At 38.4% G+C, this 20,897-nt stretch overlaps 4 protein-coding genes across 9 annotated transcripts; 3 read left to right on the forward strand and 1 right to left on the reverse strand.

The window, feature by feature from the left end:
* The first annotated feature begins 2,748 nt into the window (after nucleotides 1-2,748).
* slc26a3.1 (solute carrier family 26 member 3) lies at nucleotides 2,749-8,734 on the forward strand. The gene is made up of 19 exons (XM_027002201.2): nucleotides 2,749-2,888; nucleotides 3,336-3,475; nucleotides 3,801-3,911; nucleotides 4,037-4,197; nucleotides 4,313-4,477; nucleotides 5,059-5,205; nucleotides 5,308-5,390; nucleotides 5,640-5,787; nucleotides 5,959-6,072; nucleotides 6,294-6,371; nucleotides 6,621-6,716; nucleotides 6,929-7,035; nucleotides 7,126-7,195; nucleotides 7,284-7,376; nucleotides 7,502-7,597; nucleotides 7,895-8,125; nucleotides 8,276-8,330; nucleotides 8,411-8,553; nucleotides 8,702-8,734. Exons 1-19 carry the CDS (start codon nucleotides 2,749-2,751, stop codon nucleotides 8,732-8,734), a joined length of 2,211 nt encoding a protein of 736 aa, XP_026858002.2.
* A 992-nt stretch (nucleotides 8,735-9,726) lies between these two features.
* On the reverse strand, nucleotides 9,727-12,976 carry cbll1 (Cbl proto-oncogene-like 1, E3 ubiquitin protein ligase). Of its 3 annotated transcripts, none has more exons than XM_035528148.1 (6): nucleotides 12,801-12,976; nucleotides 11,662-11,751; nucleotides 11,416-11,522; nucleotides 11,214-11,297; nucleotides 11,051-11,124; nucleotides 9,727-10,909 (listed from the first exon to the last, which is right to left on the reverse strand). In XM_035528148.1, exons 1-6 carry the CDS (start codon nucleotides 12,811-12,813, stop codon nucleotides 9,901-9,903), a joined length of 1,377 nt encoding a protein of 458 aa, XP_035384041.1. In that variant the 5' UTR covers nucleotides 12,814-12,976; the 3' UTR covers nucleotides 9,727-9,900. The 3 variants fall into 3 exon arrangements, with proteins under 3 accessions (XP_035384041.1, XP_035384042.1, XP_035384043.1); XM_035528149.1 differs by having other exon boundaries at nucleotides 12,675-12,976; XM_035528150.1 differs by having other exon boundaries at nucleotides 12,662-12,976.
* cdpf1 (cysteine rich DPF motif domain containing 1) lies at nucleotides 11,759-16,822 on the forward strand. 4 transcript variants are annotated; one of them, XM_027002180.2, is made up of 6 exons: nucleotides 11,759-12,432; nucleotides 13,024-13,192; nucleotides 13,589-13,700; nucleotides 14,065-14,180; nucleotides 15,069-15,133; nucleotides 16,525-16,822. In XM_027002180.2, the coding sequence occupies exons 2-6, from the start codon at nucleotides 13,083-13,085 to the stop codon at nucleotides 16,560-16,562; spliced, it is 441 nt and encodes a 146-aa protein (XP_026857981.2). In that variant the 5' UTR covers nucleotides 11,759-12,432; nucleotides 13,024-13,082; the 3' UTR covers nucleotides 16,563-16,822. The 4 variants fall into 4 exon arrangements, with proteins under 4 accessions (XP_026857981.2, XP_026857984.2, XP_026857983.1 ...); XM_027002183.2 differs by lacking the exon at nucleotides 13,024-13,192; XM_027002182.2 differs by lacking the exon at nucleotides 16,525-16,822 and having other exon boundaries at nucleotides 14,007-14,180; nucleotides 15,069-15,113.
* A 112-nt stretch (nucleotides 16,823-16,934) lies between these two features.
* On the forward strand, nucleotides 16,935-20,085 carry cdkn1ba (cyclin-dependent kinase inhibitor 1Ba). Its single transcript, XM_027002179.2, has 3 exons — nucleotides 16,935-17,659; nucleotides 18,093-18,224; nucleotides 18,794-20,085. Exons 1-2 carry the CDS (start codon nucleotides 17,188-17,190, stop codon nucleotides 18,203-18,205), a joined length of 585 nt encoding a protein of 194 aa, XP_026857980.2. The 5' UTR covers nucleotides 16,935-17,187; the 3' UTR covers nucleotides 18,206-18,224; nucleotides 18,794-20,085.
* Nucleotides 20,086-20,897: the final 812 nt, after the last annotated feature.

Below are 20,897 nucleotides of genomic sequence, written 5' to 3' on the forward strand. Positions count from 1 at the left end.
CTTTGCAGGCCAAGGCAACAGAGACAAGGTTTTAATGAACGCCATCTGATCTGCTTCCAAATATACTGTGGAAATTGAGATAAACTCTGTAGTTGGATGCTGCAAATCTGAAAACTGTGCTTTAATTTTGTAGATAGAAAATCTGTTATATTGTACAGTTCAGATGTAAGGCATCAATAGAGACATGATAATGTTTCATGAAGATGTCTGGATGTATATATAATCTGTATAATCTCTCAATAATGTCTCTGGATTACTGGAGAAAAACACGAACAGTCTTTTTCAGTGCTGCTTTTGTATATGTAAATATTTTTGGTATATTTTTGTAGTATAGTGTGTCATATTTGTGCATATCACTATTTAAAATAAACTTCAAACATTTCACTTGTTTTGTTTTCCTTTTTTTGTCTGAAGCCCAGAATGAAATGATCAATTGTTATTTCAACATGAGAACTATTCAAATCAACAGTGGTCCTTGTCAGTCTCTTCAATGCTGGCAGAAAGAAGAACAATAAGATTTCCACAGAAATGGAGGTGGGATGAATGTTACTGAAGCACATCTATTGTCTATATTTAAAGAAACTTCAGGACAAATTTAATGGTAATAATTACCAGCTCTTCCTCTGAATGATCAATTCAGCACTGGATTTTTTTGGAAACAAATGTTCTATTGCTATTTGCTTTTTGCTTCTTTTAATTACACAGGTGACTATTCATAATAGGTATACAAGATCATTTCTGATGAGCAAAGAAAGTTCTGATGAGCAAAGAAAGTATGAGCATTTTCTTCCACAGCAAAGAAACAACAGTGTGTGAATGCACTATTTTTTTTAGATGTTGTAGCAACTCATTTACTCTAATTTACTCTAAATAACAGGCAATTATTTATTTAAAGAAAGCCCTTCTCTGAAGGCCAAGGAAGCTGACACCCTCTCAACAGCTACAAAGTATACTGTAGAAAATTAAACCAGTTCTGCTGGACACTGCTGATCTACAAAGTGTTTTAGTTTTGCCAATAGAAAATCTGTTGTACAGTTCATATGTGTGGATGGAGATCAGTGCTGCTTTTGTATATGTAAAATATTGTTGGTATAAACTATATAATAAAGCATAGCCTGTCAGATTTGTATTACTAATTCAAATAAACCTTGCTATGTAAGAATTATAAAAATGAATATAATTCGTTGTTGGTTTCTTTGCTGATATAAGAAAGGAAAACAAAAGCTCTCGACAAAAATGGAAGCATGATAAATATTACAAAAGCACATCTAATCTGTATGCTTAAGGAAACTGCAGAGTGAATTTACTAGTAACATATGTTTCCTCCTCTGTGGTCACTGCCAGGTGTAGAGAGAATCAGGAACTGAAGATGTTTTCTAGACTTGCACTGATTTGTTTATTGTTAGTGCACTTGAATAAATGTAACCCACTGAACTAGCTTACATGCACACGTGCCTAGTGTTGGATTTTACCTGCTTTAACATGCTGTCATAAAGGGCTGCATAGACATCTGGCCAGAGATGATAAAGAAGGGAAAGGTAAAGGAAGGATTTTAGGAAGAAAAACAGCTTTTAAAAGCCTCGTCCAAGTCATTACGTTACCAGAGGTGGATGGAGTGACCTAAAACCAGGCAAACGTAGAAAACAAAATTCCAAAGCCATGCACACACAATTAGATTGTAAAAGCAGTCTACCAACAAGGGAGAAAAAAAGTCAAAAAGTAAATCAGGCCAAAAACCTACTGCATTACCTATAGAATTGTAATACAATGAGAACAGTACAAATTCATCAGAATGTAGTTTTTAGTACTTCAGTACTAGCTGAGAAAATGTACAGTAGGTGTACCCAGGATGGTCCACCTGTCTACTTACATACCTATCTGGCAACCCTAGTTTCTTTAACAAACTCATTTGTTGTTGTTTGTTTATCATTTGTTTTGCTTTCTTTTGCTCTTTAATATAATGTTTTTATTATTTGCAGGTGAGGGATTCTGAATACTTTGTAGATCCGGTGGTCCAAAAGAACACAACTGGTCATCTAACTATATAACATACATAGCAGATAAAGAGACTTCTGCCATAATTTCATTTGCATGGACACATTATTTCACAAACTGAGAGAAGAAAACTGACACAACAAAAAACAAAACAAAATAAAATAAACAAATAACAGCAACAACAAAACCCTAAGCAGTAACATCTTGTTCTTTTTGTACTATTTCTACTGTGAAATGATTGCTGTCAGTTAAGATCATAAACATAAATGACTGAACTACTTCTACTAAATTACTGCACTGGACGTATGCCAGAGAGGGTGCCATGAAACATTCATTGTTCAAATCAGAATGGTGTTAGTCAAGTTTGTCCTTATCTGCCTTTTCTGAACTCAGTACTATAAACTCTCCAAGTTAACTCTCCAATGTTAAGAAATCAACACATTTTCAAGGAATCTTCCAGGTGTATCAACTGGTAGGAAGTTCAGCGTTTAGGATATCAATATTACGGATGAGACAAAAGAATGATGAATGTTTGTCTTTGATGAGGAGAAATAGTAACCACCTAGATGTAGATTCTTCCATACAAGGAAGTATAACTCGGATTTCCGTTTTTGATGCCATCCTTGCACATTCTAGTAAATCATTAAGGAATCAGCAAAATATAAGGAGATGCTCTCAGTGCACAGAGTCCTCAGAAGGCAACCACAAGAGACTGTAAGTTCTCCTGTGACTGACTAGATTTTCTAAAGACAAATGGAACCAAAAAATGAACCAGTGAGCAGAATATATTTGGTAACAAGACCGATCTTCTCTGAGGATTCTTTTTCTGCAGAGTATAAGAAGATCGACAGACAACACAAGAGTCTACGAGATCATGTTAAGGAATATTTCACGTAAGAACTAAGTTTTTGATTTAGACCAATTAAAATGGAGAATTGAAAAAGCACAGTTGGACGTTTATCTTAAAAACTCATATAACTCAGTTAACCATAAACTAATACTGCAGTGAGATTGTCTCCTTTGATTATGGGAAAGTATGTAATGGTTTTACAATACAATACAATGGTAGATATCACAAAAATCAAGTACCACCAGCACAGAATTATAGAGTGTCAAAGGAAACAACTCTTAAGGTTGTTAATTAACTCTCTAGAGAGTACTATCCCAAAAGCTGGTAGGCCTTTGTGGAGTGTGTAATCAGAATGTAAAAAAACTACTGTAGAACTGAAATAGTCATGATATAACTGAATGGTAGAGGTAGTAGACATAATTAGCAGTAGGATGTAAGGATGTATCAAGCATAAATTAAGAATAATTTTTATGTTTGTCTTCGGTCATAGTTGTGATGGTAAACGGGTAAAGAATGCCCTGCTGTCTTTGCTGCCCATCATTGCCTGGATGAAAATCTACAGACTCAAAGAGTGGTTGCTGGGTGATGTAGTATCTGGGGTCAGCACTGGACTGGTGGCTGTGCTACAAGGTAGGATTTTATTTGTTTTCTGATTGACTTACCCGTTGGCTGACTGAAATATTTACATTACCTAGGCTTAAAAAAAAAAGTAATTGCTATGAATTGGGAAACTGAACATATGTGAGAAAAATCACTAACAAAACATGGTGGTCTAATAAGTAGAAAACCATAGAGTGTTTAGTCTTGTTAGGCACTTTCTGAAAGGCTTGAGAAATCTGTTCTTCCTGTTTTTAATAAAAAGGTTATTTTCATGCAACTTTGTGCATAATGCTGAGGAAGAACTGCAGGAGAGCCTGAATATCCTGGTTATGAGGTTTTTCTAATACTTCCACAGGACTTGCATTCGCTTTGCTGGCTTCCTTGCCACCAGGATATGGACTGTACTCTGCGTTTTTCCCTGCAGTAGTTTACTTCTTCTTGGGCACATCCAGACACCTCTCCGTAGGTGAGCAACTCCTTGCACATTATTGACCAAACATCTACTTAATGATTTACCTACTATCGAGGACAACAGTAAATGTATGGAAGCATTTGCTTAATTTTGCATTGATCTTTCTTTGGGACCCTCAGGCCCCTTTCCCGTTCTGAGTCTAATGGTTGGAGCTGTTGTAACCAGGATTGTACCTGATGTGGGACCTCCTGCCAATATTACTGAATTTGAAGGGCTGACCATTAATCAACAAAGAGTTATTGTGGCCTCATCTATTACATTTCTCATGGGTATTTTCCAGGTACTTTATATGAAATGACACCTCTCTCACTATATATGCATGTTTGTACATTTCTGCAATACTTTATTCTCTTTCATCTGCCATTACTTTATATTTCTTTCTGAATTTTCTCCAGCTGGCCATGGGATTGCTGCAGGTGGGCTTCATAGTCATTTACCTGTCAGATACTCTGATATCTGGGTTCACCACAGCTGCTGCAGTACACATCTTGGTGTCCCAGCTCAAGTTTGTGTTTGGACTGAAAGTACCAAGCTTCAGTGGACCACTCAATATTTTCTATGTGAGTTGAGAATGAACTGAGCAGTGAAACCTTGCATCTATATTTTTATGAACATTGTGAATACAACAGAGCAACATGCATTTCACACTGAGCCCACCAACATGTGCTGATGTAGTGTGTACTAGTTCTTCCTTATGCATCCTTACTGATGCAGTGGCACTGTTAAGCATGCTGTCAATCACATTCATATTGGTAAGGAAGAACAGAAGACCCTCTTTGTCTACCACTCAGTAATTTGCCAAACAGGATGGTATGTACGGAAGAAGTGAGTGCTTAGTATTCTGCTCATCAGATCTAGTGGCAGCCTCCCTGCTGAAGATGGTCCCACTGCCCTTTTTTTCTTCATGGACTAGCGATGAAGCCAATTCATGGGAAAATCCTGCAATGCTTTGAACTAGCTAAGAAAACAGTCCTAGTTGTTCATGATACCTTTCAAACTCAAGCATGCCTGATGCAGATTTCTTTATTTTCTTTCATTTGTTTAATTCTTGTAATTTTCTAAATGTTCTATAAGATCTTGTTCCTTTAGTTATTTATTTCAGTACAAGCCCATAATAAATAGTCATGATCTCTGTTTTCAGACTCTGGAGCAAATTTTTCTTCAGATCACTAAGGCGAACGTGGCCGATGTGGTTACCTCTATTATAATCATTGTAGCAGTGATTGCAGTGAAAGAGATCAATGAGAGGTTCAAGCTGCGAGTGCCTATTCCCATCGAAGTCATCATGGTGGGTATTATTACACAAATGACTTTTCAATATGGTTGCAGTTTTCCAACATTTTGACTCAAATTTCTGAGATGCGCTTGTTTGTTACACAATCTTCATTAGACCATCATTGCTTGTGGAGTCTCCTATGGATTTAATTTTGAGGAAATATTTAAGGTGGATGTGATTGGAAATATTGTGAATGGGTAAGAATATACTTTATTCTCTGTTCAGTTGAAAAAAATCAACAATACTGATAATGCTGTATAATAATATGGAAATTCAGCTTTGATTGGACAATTTTAACCTACGCATGTCTTATAAACTGGTATGAAGTATAAAATATAACTTTACAGTATTAAACTGATTGACTCCATGAATTAAATCCAGTAAAGAAATTGTTAGGGTTCATCTAACAACAACTGAGTTCTATTTTATTCTGTTCCATTCTTTAGGTACGAGTCTCCGTTAGCTCCAAATGTGGAGGTCATGAAAGAAGGTGCAGTGGATGCTATCACTATTGCCATAGTGGGCTTTGCTGTGGCGTTCTCCGTGGCTAAAGTCTACTCTGTCAAACATGACTACATTATTGATGGAAATCAGGTCAACTACAGTTAAAATCATTTTCACATGTCAAATGATGTGCAAAGACTACTAACAGCTCTCTGTCAAGAGTAAAAGTGAATAGAGAATGAATGTTATGTCTTCTGGTACAAATGTGAGGATATTTCTGTACACTGAATCAGTGATTGTTAATGAATTTGCCTTCTACAGGAGCTAATTGCCTTTGGAGCAAGTAATATATTTGGAGGAGCTTTCAGATCATTTGCAGCCAGCACAGCCCTCTCCAGGACAGCTGTACAAGAGAGCACAGGGGGAAAGACACAGGTAAGCACAAAGAGGCCTGATTTGACTTGTTTACTACACAAGCTACTGGCTTTGAGCTTACTTCATCTTAACCTGTACTGTAATTGCTTTTGTCATGAGGGTTTATTGTCAAAAAAATTATAAAATGACTAGATTATCATTTATCAAGAGTTCCTGTGACTTATTTAGATGGTAAATGTTTTAGCAATAAAATGAAAAATGACGTATTAACTTTTTTTTAGATAGCAAGTCTAATCTCTGCTTTGATTGTATTGATTACCATCGTTGGAATTGGATTCCTGCTTGAGCCACTGCCTAAGGTAAAGAAAAGAGTTGACTTAAAGGTTCATTCAATACTGAAATAAGGTCAGCATAGGGAGTAAAGAAAAAGGCAAAATGATATATTAAGACATCTAAAGCTTTATGTACAGAATTTTTCATTAAACTACTTAAAGTATGACATAACTAAATGAAAGTAGGAGCAATTAAACACTTAATTCTTTTTTCCCCCCTCACTGACCAAACACATTTGTTTTTTATCTCAAACAAGTCCCCTTTATTTTCTCCAGTCTGTTTTAGGAGCTCTGGTGATTGTGAATTTGAAGGGCATGCTGATGCAGTTCAGAGAGATTTGTTACCTTTGGACACGGGATAAAACGGATTTGGTAAGTGATCTCTTTGTTTCTTTTTATGTTTGAACACTTTAGTTGTTTTGTGTTTGAACCTGATCCAACAAATACTGCTTTATTAATTCATTAGTCCATAAATACAAATAACAACTTTCTTCAGATTTTGGCTTACTTTAGTTTAAGAAAATTAGTGAAAGGCTTCTTTCATGTCAAGTACAGAGTGTCCATCTCTCCAACACTCTGTCTAGGTCATTTGGGTACTAACCTGTGTGGCTGCCATTATCCTGGGGCTGGATTTGGGACTGGCTGTGGGAGTTGGCGTAGAACTGATTACAGTGGTCTTCAGGGCTCAGTTGTGAGTGTGGGCAGATATAATCTTCAAACAACATGAAGGCCAAATTAAACTGGTTTCGGAGTTCCAACAATAATTTTTCTCCCACAACAGTCCACGTTGCTGTATCTTGGCCAACATCATAGGCACTGACATCTACCGTGACAGAAAGGACTACCTCTGTGTGAGTATCTGCTAATGTTTATCTGAAACTACACTGCTCCCACCTGTAGAGAAAGACACAGGTCATTTTTTTTTCTTTTAACTTCCAGATTCATGAACCTGACAAAGTGAAGATATTTAGAATTCCCTCACCGATCTTCTTTGCAAACATCGAATTCTTCAGGGATAAACTCATACAAGCTGTGAGCTGCACTTATATTGTATCTTCTGCACAAGCTAACTAGTAGTCTCTTCTTTTCAGTGGCGTGTGTTGGAGATTACAGTAATATATATTCATAATATTGACAAAGCATCTTACCTCTCTCAGGTAGGATTCAGTCCACTCAGAGTCTTGAGGAAGAGGAACAAGGCCCTGAGGAAGATAAAGAAAATGATAAAGAATGGAGAGCTGCAGATGTCATCTGTAAGTTTTTGCTGTTGACTGTAATCATATCACAAATCAAGGTTACTTGTTTTGCCAGTTTGTTGAGCATCCATTTAGTTTTATTATTATTATTATTATTATTATTATTATTATTATTATTATCCATTCACTTTATTATTTTATTATTTATTTTGGTCCAACACGGCAACCTAAAAGAATAGTTTAGCAGAAATAAAAATGAATCAGAAAAGTATTTGCTCCTTGTTTTTTGTTTGTTTGTGTGTGTGTGTGTGTGTGTGTGTACTAACACTCTGCCATATGTTCTTTCTCAACCAGAGTGGCATCAAGCCCACTGCGCTTGTTCCAGCTTCTGACAAGTTAGATGATGAGAACAACACAGATGATTTGGACCAACCAACAGACTTCTCAGACCTTCCTGTTCAAGTGAACTGGAAAGCTGAGCTTCCTGCCAACATATCAGTACCTCCAGTGGACATCCACAGTTTGGTCCTGGATTTCTCTGCTGTTTCGTTCATTGATATCTCAGCACTCAAGGTCCTTAAAATGGTAAAACATCTGTCTAAATGGTATTCTTCAATTTGGGCTTTGGGAGCCTAAGATATACATTTCATATTTCCTAAAATAATTCATATTTCCTGCAGTAAATGTGGAATCAGAAACATCTCTTAAAATGTAAACTTTTAATTCTCTACCCAGACCTTAAAAGAATTCATTCGTGTGGACGTTGAAGTCTACATTGTTTCTTGCGATGGTAATAATCCTTTTAAGATTTATTGTACCTTGTCAATGACTCCTTATCAGTTGTTAATTGCTTGGACACTATCTTTGTAGTGTACATCCGCGAGAAAATGCATGACTGCATGTTCTTTGATGATGAGATCAAGACGTCCATGTTCTTTCCCACTCTGCATGATGTCATGCTGCACATTCTAACGAAACACCCAGACTGCTCACAGGACAGCCAGTGGGCAAAGGTAGAGCATTCTCCAACACTGAGCGAAGACACAGCGGCACGGCACATTGCCTTTCCTCACTTTGTGAACAAGCAATTTGCTGAAATAGCTTCACAGATGCTTGATAGAGAATACATGAATCATGTGTTAAAGGATCTGGTGTCTTTAGTACAACTACAATTCTAAGAACTGCTCACATTGAGAAACATAGTCATCACTGACCTATGGATGCCATGTGTGTTTATCTAATTACAGGAAACAAACTTCAAAATGTGTCACAACCAGACCAATCAACTAATTCTACGCAGACCTGAAAAACTAGTAAATAAAAATGTTTTGCATTAAATGTTATTGCTGTTTAAAATTCACAGAATACACAATGAAAATGTATACACTAAAATAATAGGATCTTACTTTGTCCTCAGATTTCTACAGCCAATCTATAAATTTGAGGGATGACTGTCTCCAATCACATTGCCAAATTCATATACTTGAAGCTGAAAGGACTCTGCTTACATCCTACCTCACAAAAGTGGGAATTTCACAGTATTTTACACCATGAGACAGCAAAGCTAGTTCATCACAGTGAAAGAAAACTGTTGGATTAGAGCCTGGTGTGGGGACATTAAACTATTATTGAAATGCAATTGGTTTTGCATACACTTTCTCCAATTACGCCTGTGTAAAGGATGCCTATTAGCAACATATTTATATGCTCTCTTATGATATAGAACAAGCTTCACAAAATTTGTTTCTTTACACACTTAGCCAAGTTACTTTCAATTCTCATGTTTGTATGTACACATTTCCACTACAAAGTAAACCCAGCCATATTTGCTGTTTTCCCTTCTGCTCTTTAAGCTCAGTGTTATTTGAAACACTTTTATAATAAAATATTTAACACTAATAGTGCATCATGTTATTTGTGATCTGAACAATTGGCTTTCCACTTTGATCTGTACTCTAATAAGATATAAAAAAACAGGTTTATATTTGAAGGGGTATATTTCTGTGGTGACAGGTTTGCATATAGATTTTGTAGAACTGGGAGTGTGAAATATATAGTACAGTGAAGCAGAGCAGGAAGGAAAAGTGACCTGTGCTTAGAAACTAATAAAGAGCTAACAATGTTTTGTGCTTACATATAATAAAAAGCTGGATATTATTACATTAATGAAAGCACACATTCACCAGTATGTAAAACTTTCTTTAATTCCAAAATAATAGCCATAATTAAACATATATTCTAACGTTCAACATTAATTACTTAATTTCTTTTAACATATCCTGTCCCAGTTTACACTAAGCTTCAACTGTGTAGCCATATAAAAGCTTTTTACAGAATTGCATACAAAAAACAATTTTTTTCTATTGGTAATATGGTCTGTAGCGGCCCTGGTCTGGGTGATGAGGCCCAGGCATCTGTCCTGGAGGACCCTGCATTCTTGGGGGAGGGGGTCCTCTGGGGGCAGACCATAAACCTGGACTGAGCCCTCCGGGCTGGTTAAAAGGGGGGCTCAGAGTGCCCTTGTCCTCTGAGTACTGAGGGTTGTAGTGGTGGGGTGGAGGGGCATTAACTGGAGGACCCCCATGTTGAGGAGGGGGACCTGGTGGAGGGTGGTTCATGTAAGGTGGGAGCTGAGGCATAAGGTGCCCAGGTGGAGGGTTGATGGGAGGTGGAACTGAGGATAAAGGTGGAGGGGGGGCTTGGTTGAAGACCATGTGCGTGCTGGAGGCCTGCGCTGGGTGCTGCATCGGATGAGTGATGGGGGGTGGAGGCCCATAGCGCTGCTGAGGTAGTGCCATCATGTGGTGAGACTGGGAAATGACCGGGTGCCCTGGGTAGTCTCCTGGGTGGTGGTGTGGTGGCGGAGCATTTGCAGGAGGCGGAAGCTGCTCGCGAGGGGCGGTGCTTGCCGAATCGTCCTGAATAGGGACAGTGATGAGGTTGCTGTGCTTTCGCGTGGTCACAATGCGGAAGGTGTCTTGACCGAGAGAACGAGCCGGTCCCATGTCAGCAGCGGGCAGCTGACCTTGCGGTGGACGAAGGTCGTCATGAGAGGCAAGGGGTGGCTGAGTGAAGTGGTCGTGACCTGCATGTGCTAGAGGGGGAGGGATTAACACATGGGGTTTGGGCAGGTGAGCAGGGGGCACGCGATAGCGGTCAGACACCTCAGAAGAGGCTTGAAGTACAGGCTCAGTACGCCCAGCTGCAGGTTTGCTTGCCCTCATGTGCCGGTGATTGATGTGTGCCTGCAGGTCTCTCTGGGACAGGTAAGTGCGTTTGCAGCCCTGCACGACACTGCACATAAAGAGAGAGCCACGCTGGCACTGCTCAATCCTCTGAACTGGGTCTGTGCAGCTGTACAGTGTCAAGCTGAGGAGACAAAGAGGACCCAGTGAGAGAAAGGATAAAGTGGTACTATTTAGCTAGTCGGTAGTAAGTATGTGTAGTATGGGTTTATCTCTATCCTTTAAAACTAAATAAATAAACAAATCATTTCAAAACTACACTTACCCTGGGCACATTTTATCAACTTTTCTTTCATGAAGTACTGCACATTCATAGCAGAAGACATGTTTACAAGGAATCTAAAACAAAGTGTATGTTTAAGGGGTCATAGCAATGTATGTCAGAATGAATATCTTTGGAAAATTATTTAGCCACATGAAAAGGTTACCATTCGGCCATAAGTCTTAATGGGCAGACCGCACTTATCACAAAAATGGATGGGCGTCTCATCTCTCTCGCCAATCAGGTTCAGCTGGAAAAAGAAACCAGAGCTCCACAAGTCATGGAATTGTTTATCTTGGTTTACTCAGTTGTTAAAGAGGGTACAAAATGGAATTATTGGAAAGTGAAATGGATAGAGGAGTCTAAACCTTATGATCCCAGTAAAATGGCTGAGGGTATCGTCGCTGGCTAGCAAATGCATCTCCTGCCTTTGCTCCACAGTCAAACCTCTCCTCCTGCTTGTAAGCAATACTCTCTGTCAACAGAACCATCACAAAACCTTTATTATGTTCACGCATTGTCCACGTCCTAAATAAGAAAAAGCATTTCAGCATATTTAGCATATTTAGCATGTGCTTTGGAAGGTAACTGGCAGGAAGGTTCCTCAGGCTTACTTCTAGCCTGTTTGGGAAGAAGTTTGATGGGAATCCTCCTTCTGACCTCAAGACCTCCTAATGTCCCCTCTGTTCCCTGCATGTCACTGTCTGTATATTCAAAGAAATTACGTGGGGGTTAAAATGCATTTTTAAAAGGACATTTATGCAACACTGACAAAAAAATAAGTTACGTTATTAGATAGACTAAATATAGAACAGAGACAGCAGTATTAGAGACAGCATATACAGAGAACAAGTTTTCCAACAGGTAAACTACTCGGTCTCCAGACAAAAACCTCATGCCCACACCAGCAGACACCCACCCTTAAATGGCAAAATTAAAATGGCCTAGCCTGATCTCAACAACCTAACCAGAATATTACCATATTAACAATACTATGCTATAATGAGTAGTACCATCACTCCTTACAATATTCCTTTATAACTTATTGTAATTTAACGGGAGAGACAAAGAGGATAAAACATGAATTTGGCAGTGGTACGAAATACCCGTGACGCTAACTTTTTTCTGTTAAACTTGAAAGTGACCTAAAAAAAGAAAGAGAATGGAAATATGGAGGTAAGCTCTTCACGATTGATTGATCACTTCGAAAGCAAATTTATCACAATGGCAATGCATTCAATATTTGGGCCGTTCACGTGAGAAGGCGTGGCTTGAGTTGGCGCAAAGCCACGCCCCTCGGTTATCGCAGGGGGAAGTTGGCCCGCTGCGAGCGCGCCTGTAATGTTAGAAACTACGTTAGCTATCCACCCACAAAATGCAGCACGGTAAGTACCTAAAGGAAACACGATTTTAGACTAAACGTAGCATAAAGAAGGTATTAGACGATGCCAAATATTGGCGACCATCAAAAATATGATTAGATTTTGTAAGACATTACAAGACAAAGTTTTAGCCAAATCACCACCGCTGCGAGCTACCTTTGGCTAGCCAGTTTGCATGCTAAACTCGAGGCCAAAACGCCTAATTGAACAGGGTAAATAAGGTAACAGTTACCATGCTGTGTTACCTAGAACAGGCTGCTTTTCCGAATAACCCCGGCGCCACACTTAAGTTCCGAGTTAGACAAATTAGAATGTTTAAAGCGTCATATTGGCCGCAGAAAAATATGCAAACTGTCAGTTTCCCTTCTTACCAATCGCGTCCATAATTGTATGAAGCCAGAAGCTTTGTACGCTTCCGGTTTGTGCCTTTCAGTATTAAAGTCCTTGTGCAGGTTCCTTTTAACGAAAACGCAATAAATGCAAAAACAGGAATATTAAAACATATGGTTGTATTTTCAGTTTATTAGTAAAAATACGAGGAGATTTCTCATTAATTACCATATATGTCTGTTTACTCTGGTCTGTCCATTACAGCAGGTGGCAGTACCCCACCTGCTCAATAGTACCAGCCACCAATAAACTGAAGACAAAAGATGGACACAAGCGAGGGAACTGTAATTGGAGTATTTACTTGTGAGCAATGTGATTTGTCAAGCCCATACACGTTTTATGGCCAAAAACCCCCCAACACTAGAGCTATTGTGTAAGTACACCTATTTTAGATATAAGAAAACAATCCAAGATATCTGTCTCAATCTCTTAAACTATCACAAAAACTAAAATTTCATTAGTGTAGGCCTCTTTTTAACATGGCTTCTTCTGTCCCATGAATTGACACTTTTTGCCCCATCATGGGCCAGTGACGGATTGCAATTACTAATAGGGTAAACAACTATTAATGGGGTAAACAACTATTAGTCCATGCAGCTGAACCTTTCTGTTTTAAAGGAGGTGACTTTTCCCTTATCCTTCTGTTAGGGCAGGGCCTGTTTTGTTGTTCTAGACCCACATCATACAGAAGGAACCTGCTGAGGTCACTATCTACATAAATGTGTCCCTATTTAACAATTGTACACAAACCTTGTGTTCTGTCCCTCAGGCTTTTGGAGGAATGCTATGGTATGCGTGATCCCTTCAACCCAGAAAGAGAGAAGTTCCTTGTGTTGGGTTCCAAGTGTTGTTTGTGTAAAAAGACTGTGTGTGTTGGAACGGTATGCACTGAACTTCTCTCGTTGAAATGGTTTCCTGTTTTATGTATAGGTATATAGATTCAAAATAAATAAATAAAAGAGAACAGGAGATTTCAGTGGAGGAGTATTGATATCACATTTACATGCATGTAACATTTTTTGAAAAAATAGAAACATTTTATTATAGTACATTTCTAATTATTATAATTATTAAAATGATAGTATTGTTGCATAAAATATAGCTTATTTACAATTTTTATTTATTTTTCCCCCCAGTTTTTTCAAGGCTGCCAATAATCATGTTACTTATTTTTTCTGTGTCTTAAGAGAGGCAGCTGTAGACAGCCATACCTTCCCAATGTCGCTTATGTCTGCCTTAATTCAGGAGTGCAGCATCTTCTACACCAAACGGTTCTGCTTGCCGTGTGTGAGGGAACACCTGGAGCAGTTTCCAGAGCAGATTCAAATGGAGCTTGCCAAGAAAAAAACTGCTAAGAAAATGTAATGTCCAGGAAACGCGCTCATCTGCTGTGGACAGAACCTTTTTTCTGACTTTATTACTTTTTCACTTTTTTTTTTTTTTTTTTGAAGGGCACTTTTTAAATGGACTCCATCTTGCTTTTGACTGTGTATGTTAGTGGTCTCCTGAATGCAAGACAACAGGATAAGTAACATGAGATGGAGACAAAGTTACATGATAGAATGCTTGTAAAGACAAATGTCTGCGACGGCATGTTTGTGTTAGCTTGGCAGTATAGCTTTGACAATGTTGTTGGCTTGATGGTTCAGGCGCAGCTTTTGGGAATGTTTGTTGAGTTGCTGCTATTCCTGAGAGAAAGCCACTGACAAAAAATTGCTCCTCAGTGGGAGGAAATTTGCTTTAATGGATAAATTATGATTGCCAAGAATGTATCTGAGGCTTGGTTTTTCAGTGAGGTAAGGTTGGGGAAAAATCCATTGTTGTCCTGCAGTTCACACTCTGATATGGTGATGCCTCGATTGGTAGAATATTTGAAAGCGTTTGGTGAACTCTGTTGGTAATATCAGAAAGATAAAAGTACAAATCCTGGTTTTAAAACTGAAATCAGATTGAGAAAAGCTACACCTGACATCCTGTAAACTGTGACATCTTACCATTACTTAGCGGCTGATGTCAAAGAGTTTTTAAAATGCAAAATATAAACGTTGATAAACTAGTTTGATTAGTGTGTCATTCTGTTTAATGCCAGACTGGGGAGTGTCCCATTCTTTAAAGGCCCTCCCTAACCCAAATCTTGTTCTCCTATTTCATGACACATAGATATCAAACGCCACCTAAAATGCAAAAAATATTAAAGCTGTACAACTGCATGTAAAATAATTAATGTTTATTGTTCTGTTTGATTTCAGACTGGGGAGTGCCCCATTCTTTGGAGTCGGTCCAAACCTCAGTTCTGTTCTGCTTCATGATACAGGTCACTCACTTTAAACGGCATTGCACTGATAGAAGCAAGAAATCAGAAAAGACTCAGCTATGGGTTGAGCAAAGTATAGCGGAAACGTTTCTAGGACGAGATTAAAGACCTAGAACAAACAGGTTTATTACTCATAAATTAAAACCGCCTGTTTTGACATCAAATGTAGTATTTATCCATGTAATTCAAATATTTTGTGGGAGGAAGAAAAAACATAGTTCCTTTAGGTGAAGACAGCAACTGGTTTGACCTTCCAGAAAACTTTTCTACAACTTAGTTAAAAAGGATTAAATACTTTTGAGGACTCATTGCTGTTCTACAGACACAAAAACCAAATAATCTAAAAACTGTAATATTTACTGAATAACCAAATCCAAATTCACAAACTTCTGAACTTCCTGTACTTCTAAAAACAGCAACTAGACTAAATCCCATCCAGTGTGAAACCATAAAAAAACAGCCAACACTGATAAGTTGATTCCGGTTTAGTTTTGACCGCTAGATGTCAATAAAAGCATTTGTCTTGCACAGTGAGGAAGAGACATGCTATCTGTGTACAGAAAGAAAATGAAAAAAAGTAATCATAAGATGATGAAAAGCTTGACAAAGATGCGTTAATATACTTCAGCCCATGAACATTTGAATGTGTTTTCATGGCTAGCGTCACCTTTTGATGGCTATAAAAATGACCAACTGCTAATGTTTCATAGCTAACAACTACTCTTAGGGCTATAGAGCCCATCCCTTCCCTCCTAATCCCCTCTCACCCACCTCAAAACTAAACAAATAAAAGACCTCATCAGCAAAAGCCACATATTTTGCTTGCTTTACAAGGAGTGTGGTGGCAATCAGTGCATTACTTTTCATACTGTAACTCTTGATTTTAAAATGGTTTTCCCCCGCTGGCTGTGTTATTAACGAACTCGAACAGTGACGCTGTGAAGCCTGCCTAGCTTGTCATAACATCTCAGAGTGCGCTGTTATACTACTGAGTACTTGATAATTTGTCAGGGCCCCCCTTTGTGGCACATTTACAGTGATTCGTTTGCACTGGTGTGCTTGTAGGGTCTCAGAACAGTGCATACCGAAAGCCCGCGTTATGTAGTGTGCTGTCTTTATACTTTATACTGAAACACCTCTGCAAGTGTGAACTGCATTGTGTCTATACACTCCAAATGACAGACAGACCTTAAAACATTTGTGTGGTGCTTGGTGAATATTTGGAGAGTATTTTAATGAGAATTAAAGGGTACAATGTCTAACATTTCATTATTCATGTTAAACCTTATGGTGGAACATTACACGTTTTCCTAGAAATAACTTTAAATAAAAAACAAACTTTGTTGGTTCAACGCTGACTTTTCCAATTCGTGCATTCTGGTCCTATGCAGGGAAAAAAAAGATCGCCGAAGAAGGACAACTGGCATGATTCACGGATCTGAACGACTTCGTGATTGTGCCAAAGCCTACGAAAGATAAGCTCCTGGCCAACTATCACCTCAGCGCTGGCAAAAAAAAGTAAACGTTACCACCAGAAAGCGCAGCGTTGCGCAGAGGTCGCTGCGAGAGAATCTCAATATTAAGCCACCTCGCAACGCTATAAGTCAAACTTCATGATCGTGAAGAAATTGAGCGGCAAAGTGTGCTGGGGGAGGGCAATACGCCATGGTGAATGTTCAGGGAGTCGCAGAGAGTCCTGGTTCCCTTTAAGAAATAGGCGGTCCGTGTTGCTCAGCCAATGAAACTATTCCTCTGTTTAAATAGCCTTCGCTGTCAGTCTCTCTCCCAGTTGCTTTGCTTGCAATCGCCATATTGGGCGCTCGAATGACTTGTCTTTTTTTTCTTTAGGAATTACTACGAGAAGGAGTAGATAGGAGTGACTTCCAGAGCTGCACACTTGACGTGCACTGCTTTACTGGCTGCTTTTTCCCAACTGATGCTTGTTTTTGGTATGTCTTCGCCTATGGTCATTTGTGATTTGATCGGCTTTTCCTGGAGTACGTGTTTGTAGTCGCGTTTGCCTCATCAGAAACTACTGTCTTGGACAACTTTTCATGTGGAAAATGTCAAATGTGCGTCTCTCTAATGGAAGTCCACCGTTGGAAAGGGTGGATGCGAGGCTTGCGGATCACACCAAGCCACCGGTGTGCAGAAACCTTTTTGGATCTGTGGATCCAGAAGAATTTAGAAGGGATTATTTAGAGCAGTTGCAGGAGATGGAAAAGGCAGACACGGAGAAGTGGAATTTTGACTTTTCGAAGAACGAACCGCTTTCACCGGGCAAATACGAATGGGAAGAGGTAGACGGCAAAGACCTGCCAGATTTTTACACAAGACCACCACATAACGTAAAACGGGCCCCCACCGCAGGGACTGTGGATCATAACGGCAATCGCAGTTGTTTGCTGAGAACTCCCTCCCAAGAGAGCGGAGGAGGGCACTCTGAAAACACGGCGGCAGAGAGTCGGTCAGACTACCGAGAAACACGCGCCGCCGCGAGAAAAAGACCTTCGTCAGAGGACCGGGGTAAATGGAGGCTGGGTGTGTGGCGTGTGATTTTCATGACCGACAGGCATATTGGACAACACTACCCCAAATTCGCTAGTTCATTCGGCATTGATAACTCTTCGACATCTGATTGACGTATTTTGATGCTCTTGCAGCCATTTGTAGGCCCAGCGCAGTCATTTCAGCAATACCCTCGAGCGAAAATTCAGTTTGTGCTCTTTAGTCTGATTCGCGATTCGTCCGGTTTCGGTTTATATTGCTACAGTTGCACTAGAGTAGTTTGATAGGATTCCTTATAAAGTTTCATGTAGATATTTGATACAGTTAGATTATAGTAGGCACAATGAGACTAGGAATTACGAGTGCATGAAGTTAACAATGTTGCGTGCTATACTGTAATTAATACTGGCGCACAGACAACCATCTAACTGAATATTCCCTTCCAAATCAGATTCTCCATGTCAAAGTAAAAGATCAAACAACGACACAGAGGAAGCAAACCACTGTCCAGACATGTCACGTTCGGTAGAGCAGACCCCCAGAAAATCAGACCCCAAGACGTAAAAAGGAATTGTAAGCAAAGGTGAGTGCCTTACTTTTGAGGGCAATTTACAAATAGCGTAAAGCATTGAAAGATTAGCTCTGCTGCAACTTTAACATGGAAACGCATACCTCGAAACACGTTAAGATGAGAGAAATCTGAGTGTCGGGTTTGTCAAAATTGTCATATTAAGGTTTATTGTAAGAACGCTAATGTTCAAAAAGCACTTTCGCCCCGTAAACAAATGCACAACACTGTAGTAACACGTCATCGACATTCTAGGTGGGTGTATGCATGGGTGGTGTTGCGGGTGGGTGTGCAAGATTATATTTAGTTACGTATACAAGTGTAATAACTGTTATTTATTAACTTTATCATTGATAGTCATTTGAAATACTCGATTTCATTTGCTGCATGATCCTATGAGTATTGAGACGGTTTTTCTGTTTCATAAACTTTTGAACCTATTTTAATGGTTCTAACTTGCATATTGAACATTCTCTGAAGGCTTAAAAGGCAATTATTACATTAATTCATTGTATTGTTTGGACACATCCACCATGTTAGTATTTATTATTTATGGCTATGGCTATTCTTCTGTTGTTCTGCAGAGATGAAGAATGTGTGTTTCGCCATCAGACTTCAAGAGCTTTATGAAGTAAACAGGGACAGCAATGAAAGAAAAAAAAAAAAACTTATGGCCTTTCCTAAGGATGTGCAAGGCAATAGAAGCACTGAATTTTTACACTAATGTTCTGGCACTCAGTAGAATACATTTGCCTCAAAAGCAGACAATGTAGCAGTGTGCAATTGGTGTTTTTTTTTTTCCCTTTTTTTAAACTCAGTCCTTACTACCTATGTACATATTCTCATTTTATATGTAGCACATAATATAACATTATGATGAAAAAAATCATATGATGGTGTGAATGACTTGAAGAATTGCTGTGCAGTTTTAAAAACAACTCCCAATAATACTCCCTTATTAAACACACTTCTAGATAACTCAGACCTAGTATCGCCATATTGCCAGTCTTAAATTCATTATGGATTAATTCTGTACTCTATAGTAGGATAATGTTCCTACAGTTTATAATATAGAAAAGGGTGAGAGAACTGGAGACACATTAACTAAAGATAGCCTGCATAAAGATTATAGTTATGTATTAGCAATACTATCACAGAAGTGTGCATTGGTACTTGATTCTGTGATGTAAATTTAAAAATCTGCCAAAGTTACAAATGCATTCAGGCAGGGATATTACTTTTTAAGGGTGTGGTTTTATGGTTTTTACAGTGTTTCACAGTATTATTATATCCCTGGGTTATTCCACTACTTTTTTTCAAGATTACATTTTGGAAATTTTTTATGAATGACAGCCTACTGAGTAAATAATTTGAAAAGGGAAACTGAAATGAACAGTTAATCATACTCTTAGTCACCTTTGTGTATTTTTCTTGCATCGCTGTGTAGCAGAGTTTTTAGATATATATTTGTAAACACTGGGCCATGTATTTTTGAACTGCAGTAATCCAATTAAATTCAGTCTTTTGTCACCACATACCTGGCATTCATGTTGAACATGATGTGCTATGTCCTGAAAATATGTAAAAAACATAAAAACAAGACGTTACACTGCATGTGTGTAAAACTTTGAAGTGTACCTGTGTATATTGCTTTGTAAAAACACTGAGGAAATTATACTAACTTATTTATGTTAAGCTTTTTGTTGTGTATGAGTATCCAAAGTGGCATTGTGCTTTTTTTTTTATAAACCTTTTATAAGTTTATTTTTCAGATTTTGAATAGAATTTGCAAGGTTGCAAACTGAGCCTATTAAAATTTTGATGTGGATTTTGTATTGCTTGTTTAAAGAGATGATTAAAAAAATCATTATATGAACATTCTAGTTCATGTCGTGTGTGTGTGTGTGGGGGTATATTATTTATATAAATATATAAATAAATTATCGTACACCGGGTTAAGGCCAATTAATGATCAGTAGACGAACCTTACAAATCGTCCTCTTCATGCACACATTCAAAAATGTGATGCGAACATCGTGGAGTGTTTTGTCTGTTTAATCTTACATTAAAAGTTAGACATTTTTAAATATGACGCAGGTAACAACGTCACATTCTACCGCCTTAAACATTAAGACTAAACATGCTCGATTTCGAGGCAGTGCTACCAAAGGGCAGGGGTTTGCATGATTTGCCCCGTAATGAATTGCTTTAACTTATAATTAATAAACATACATAGGTATATGTTGTCATGCATAGCGTGTCTACCGTCTAAAATCAGATACACAATTTGAGACCTTTTCAACTATTTTTATCTCAGTGTATGATTTAGCTCAGGTGCATTTCCCTAAAACTAAGAACACAACATATCTCCTTAAAGTAGTTGGGTATCGTCAAAGGGCGCCCGTAATTTCTTACAGGATATAGTCTGTGACCACTTGGAAAGTCACGTAACACGGTATAGCCGAATGTTGAAAAAAACATTCATCTACGGTGTCTTGGATTTAACAAATCGTATTTGATAATTAGACATAGGCATCGTTTGTTTATCCCATCGAGACCTCAACAAACTAGATTTTCATTCTCAATCAACTTTCAGACTGCGAAAACCTTCCATACCCTACTTCAATTGAGAAAAACAAGGACACGTCCCATGAAGGAAAAAAAAAAAAACGATAAGATACTGGCATT

The sequence above is a fragment of the Electrophorus electricus genome, chromosome 7 (genome assembly GCF_013358815.1).
Source record: "Electrophorus electricus isolate fEleEle1 chromosome 7, fEleEle1.pri, whole genome shotgun sequence".
NCBI classification, from domain to species: Eukaryota; Metazoa; Chordata; class Actinopteri; order Gymnotiformes; family Gymnotidae; genus Electrophorus; species Electrophorus electricus.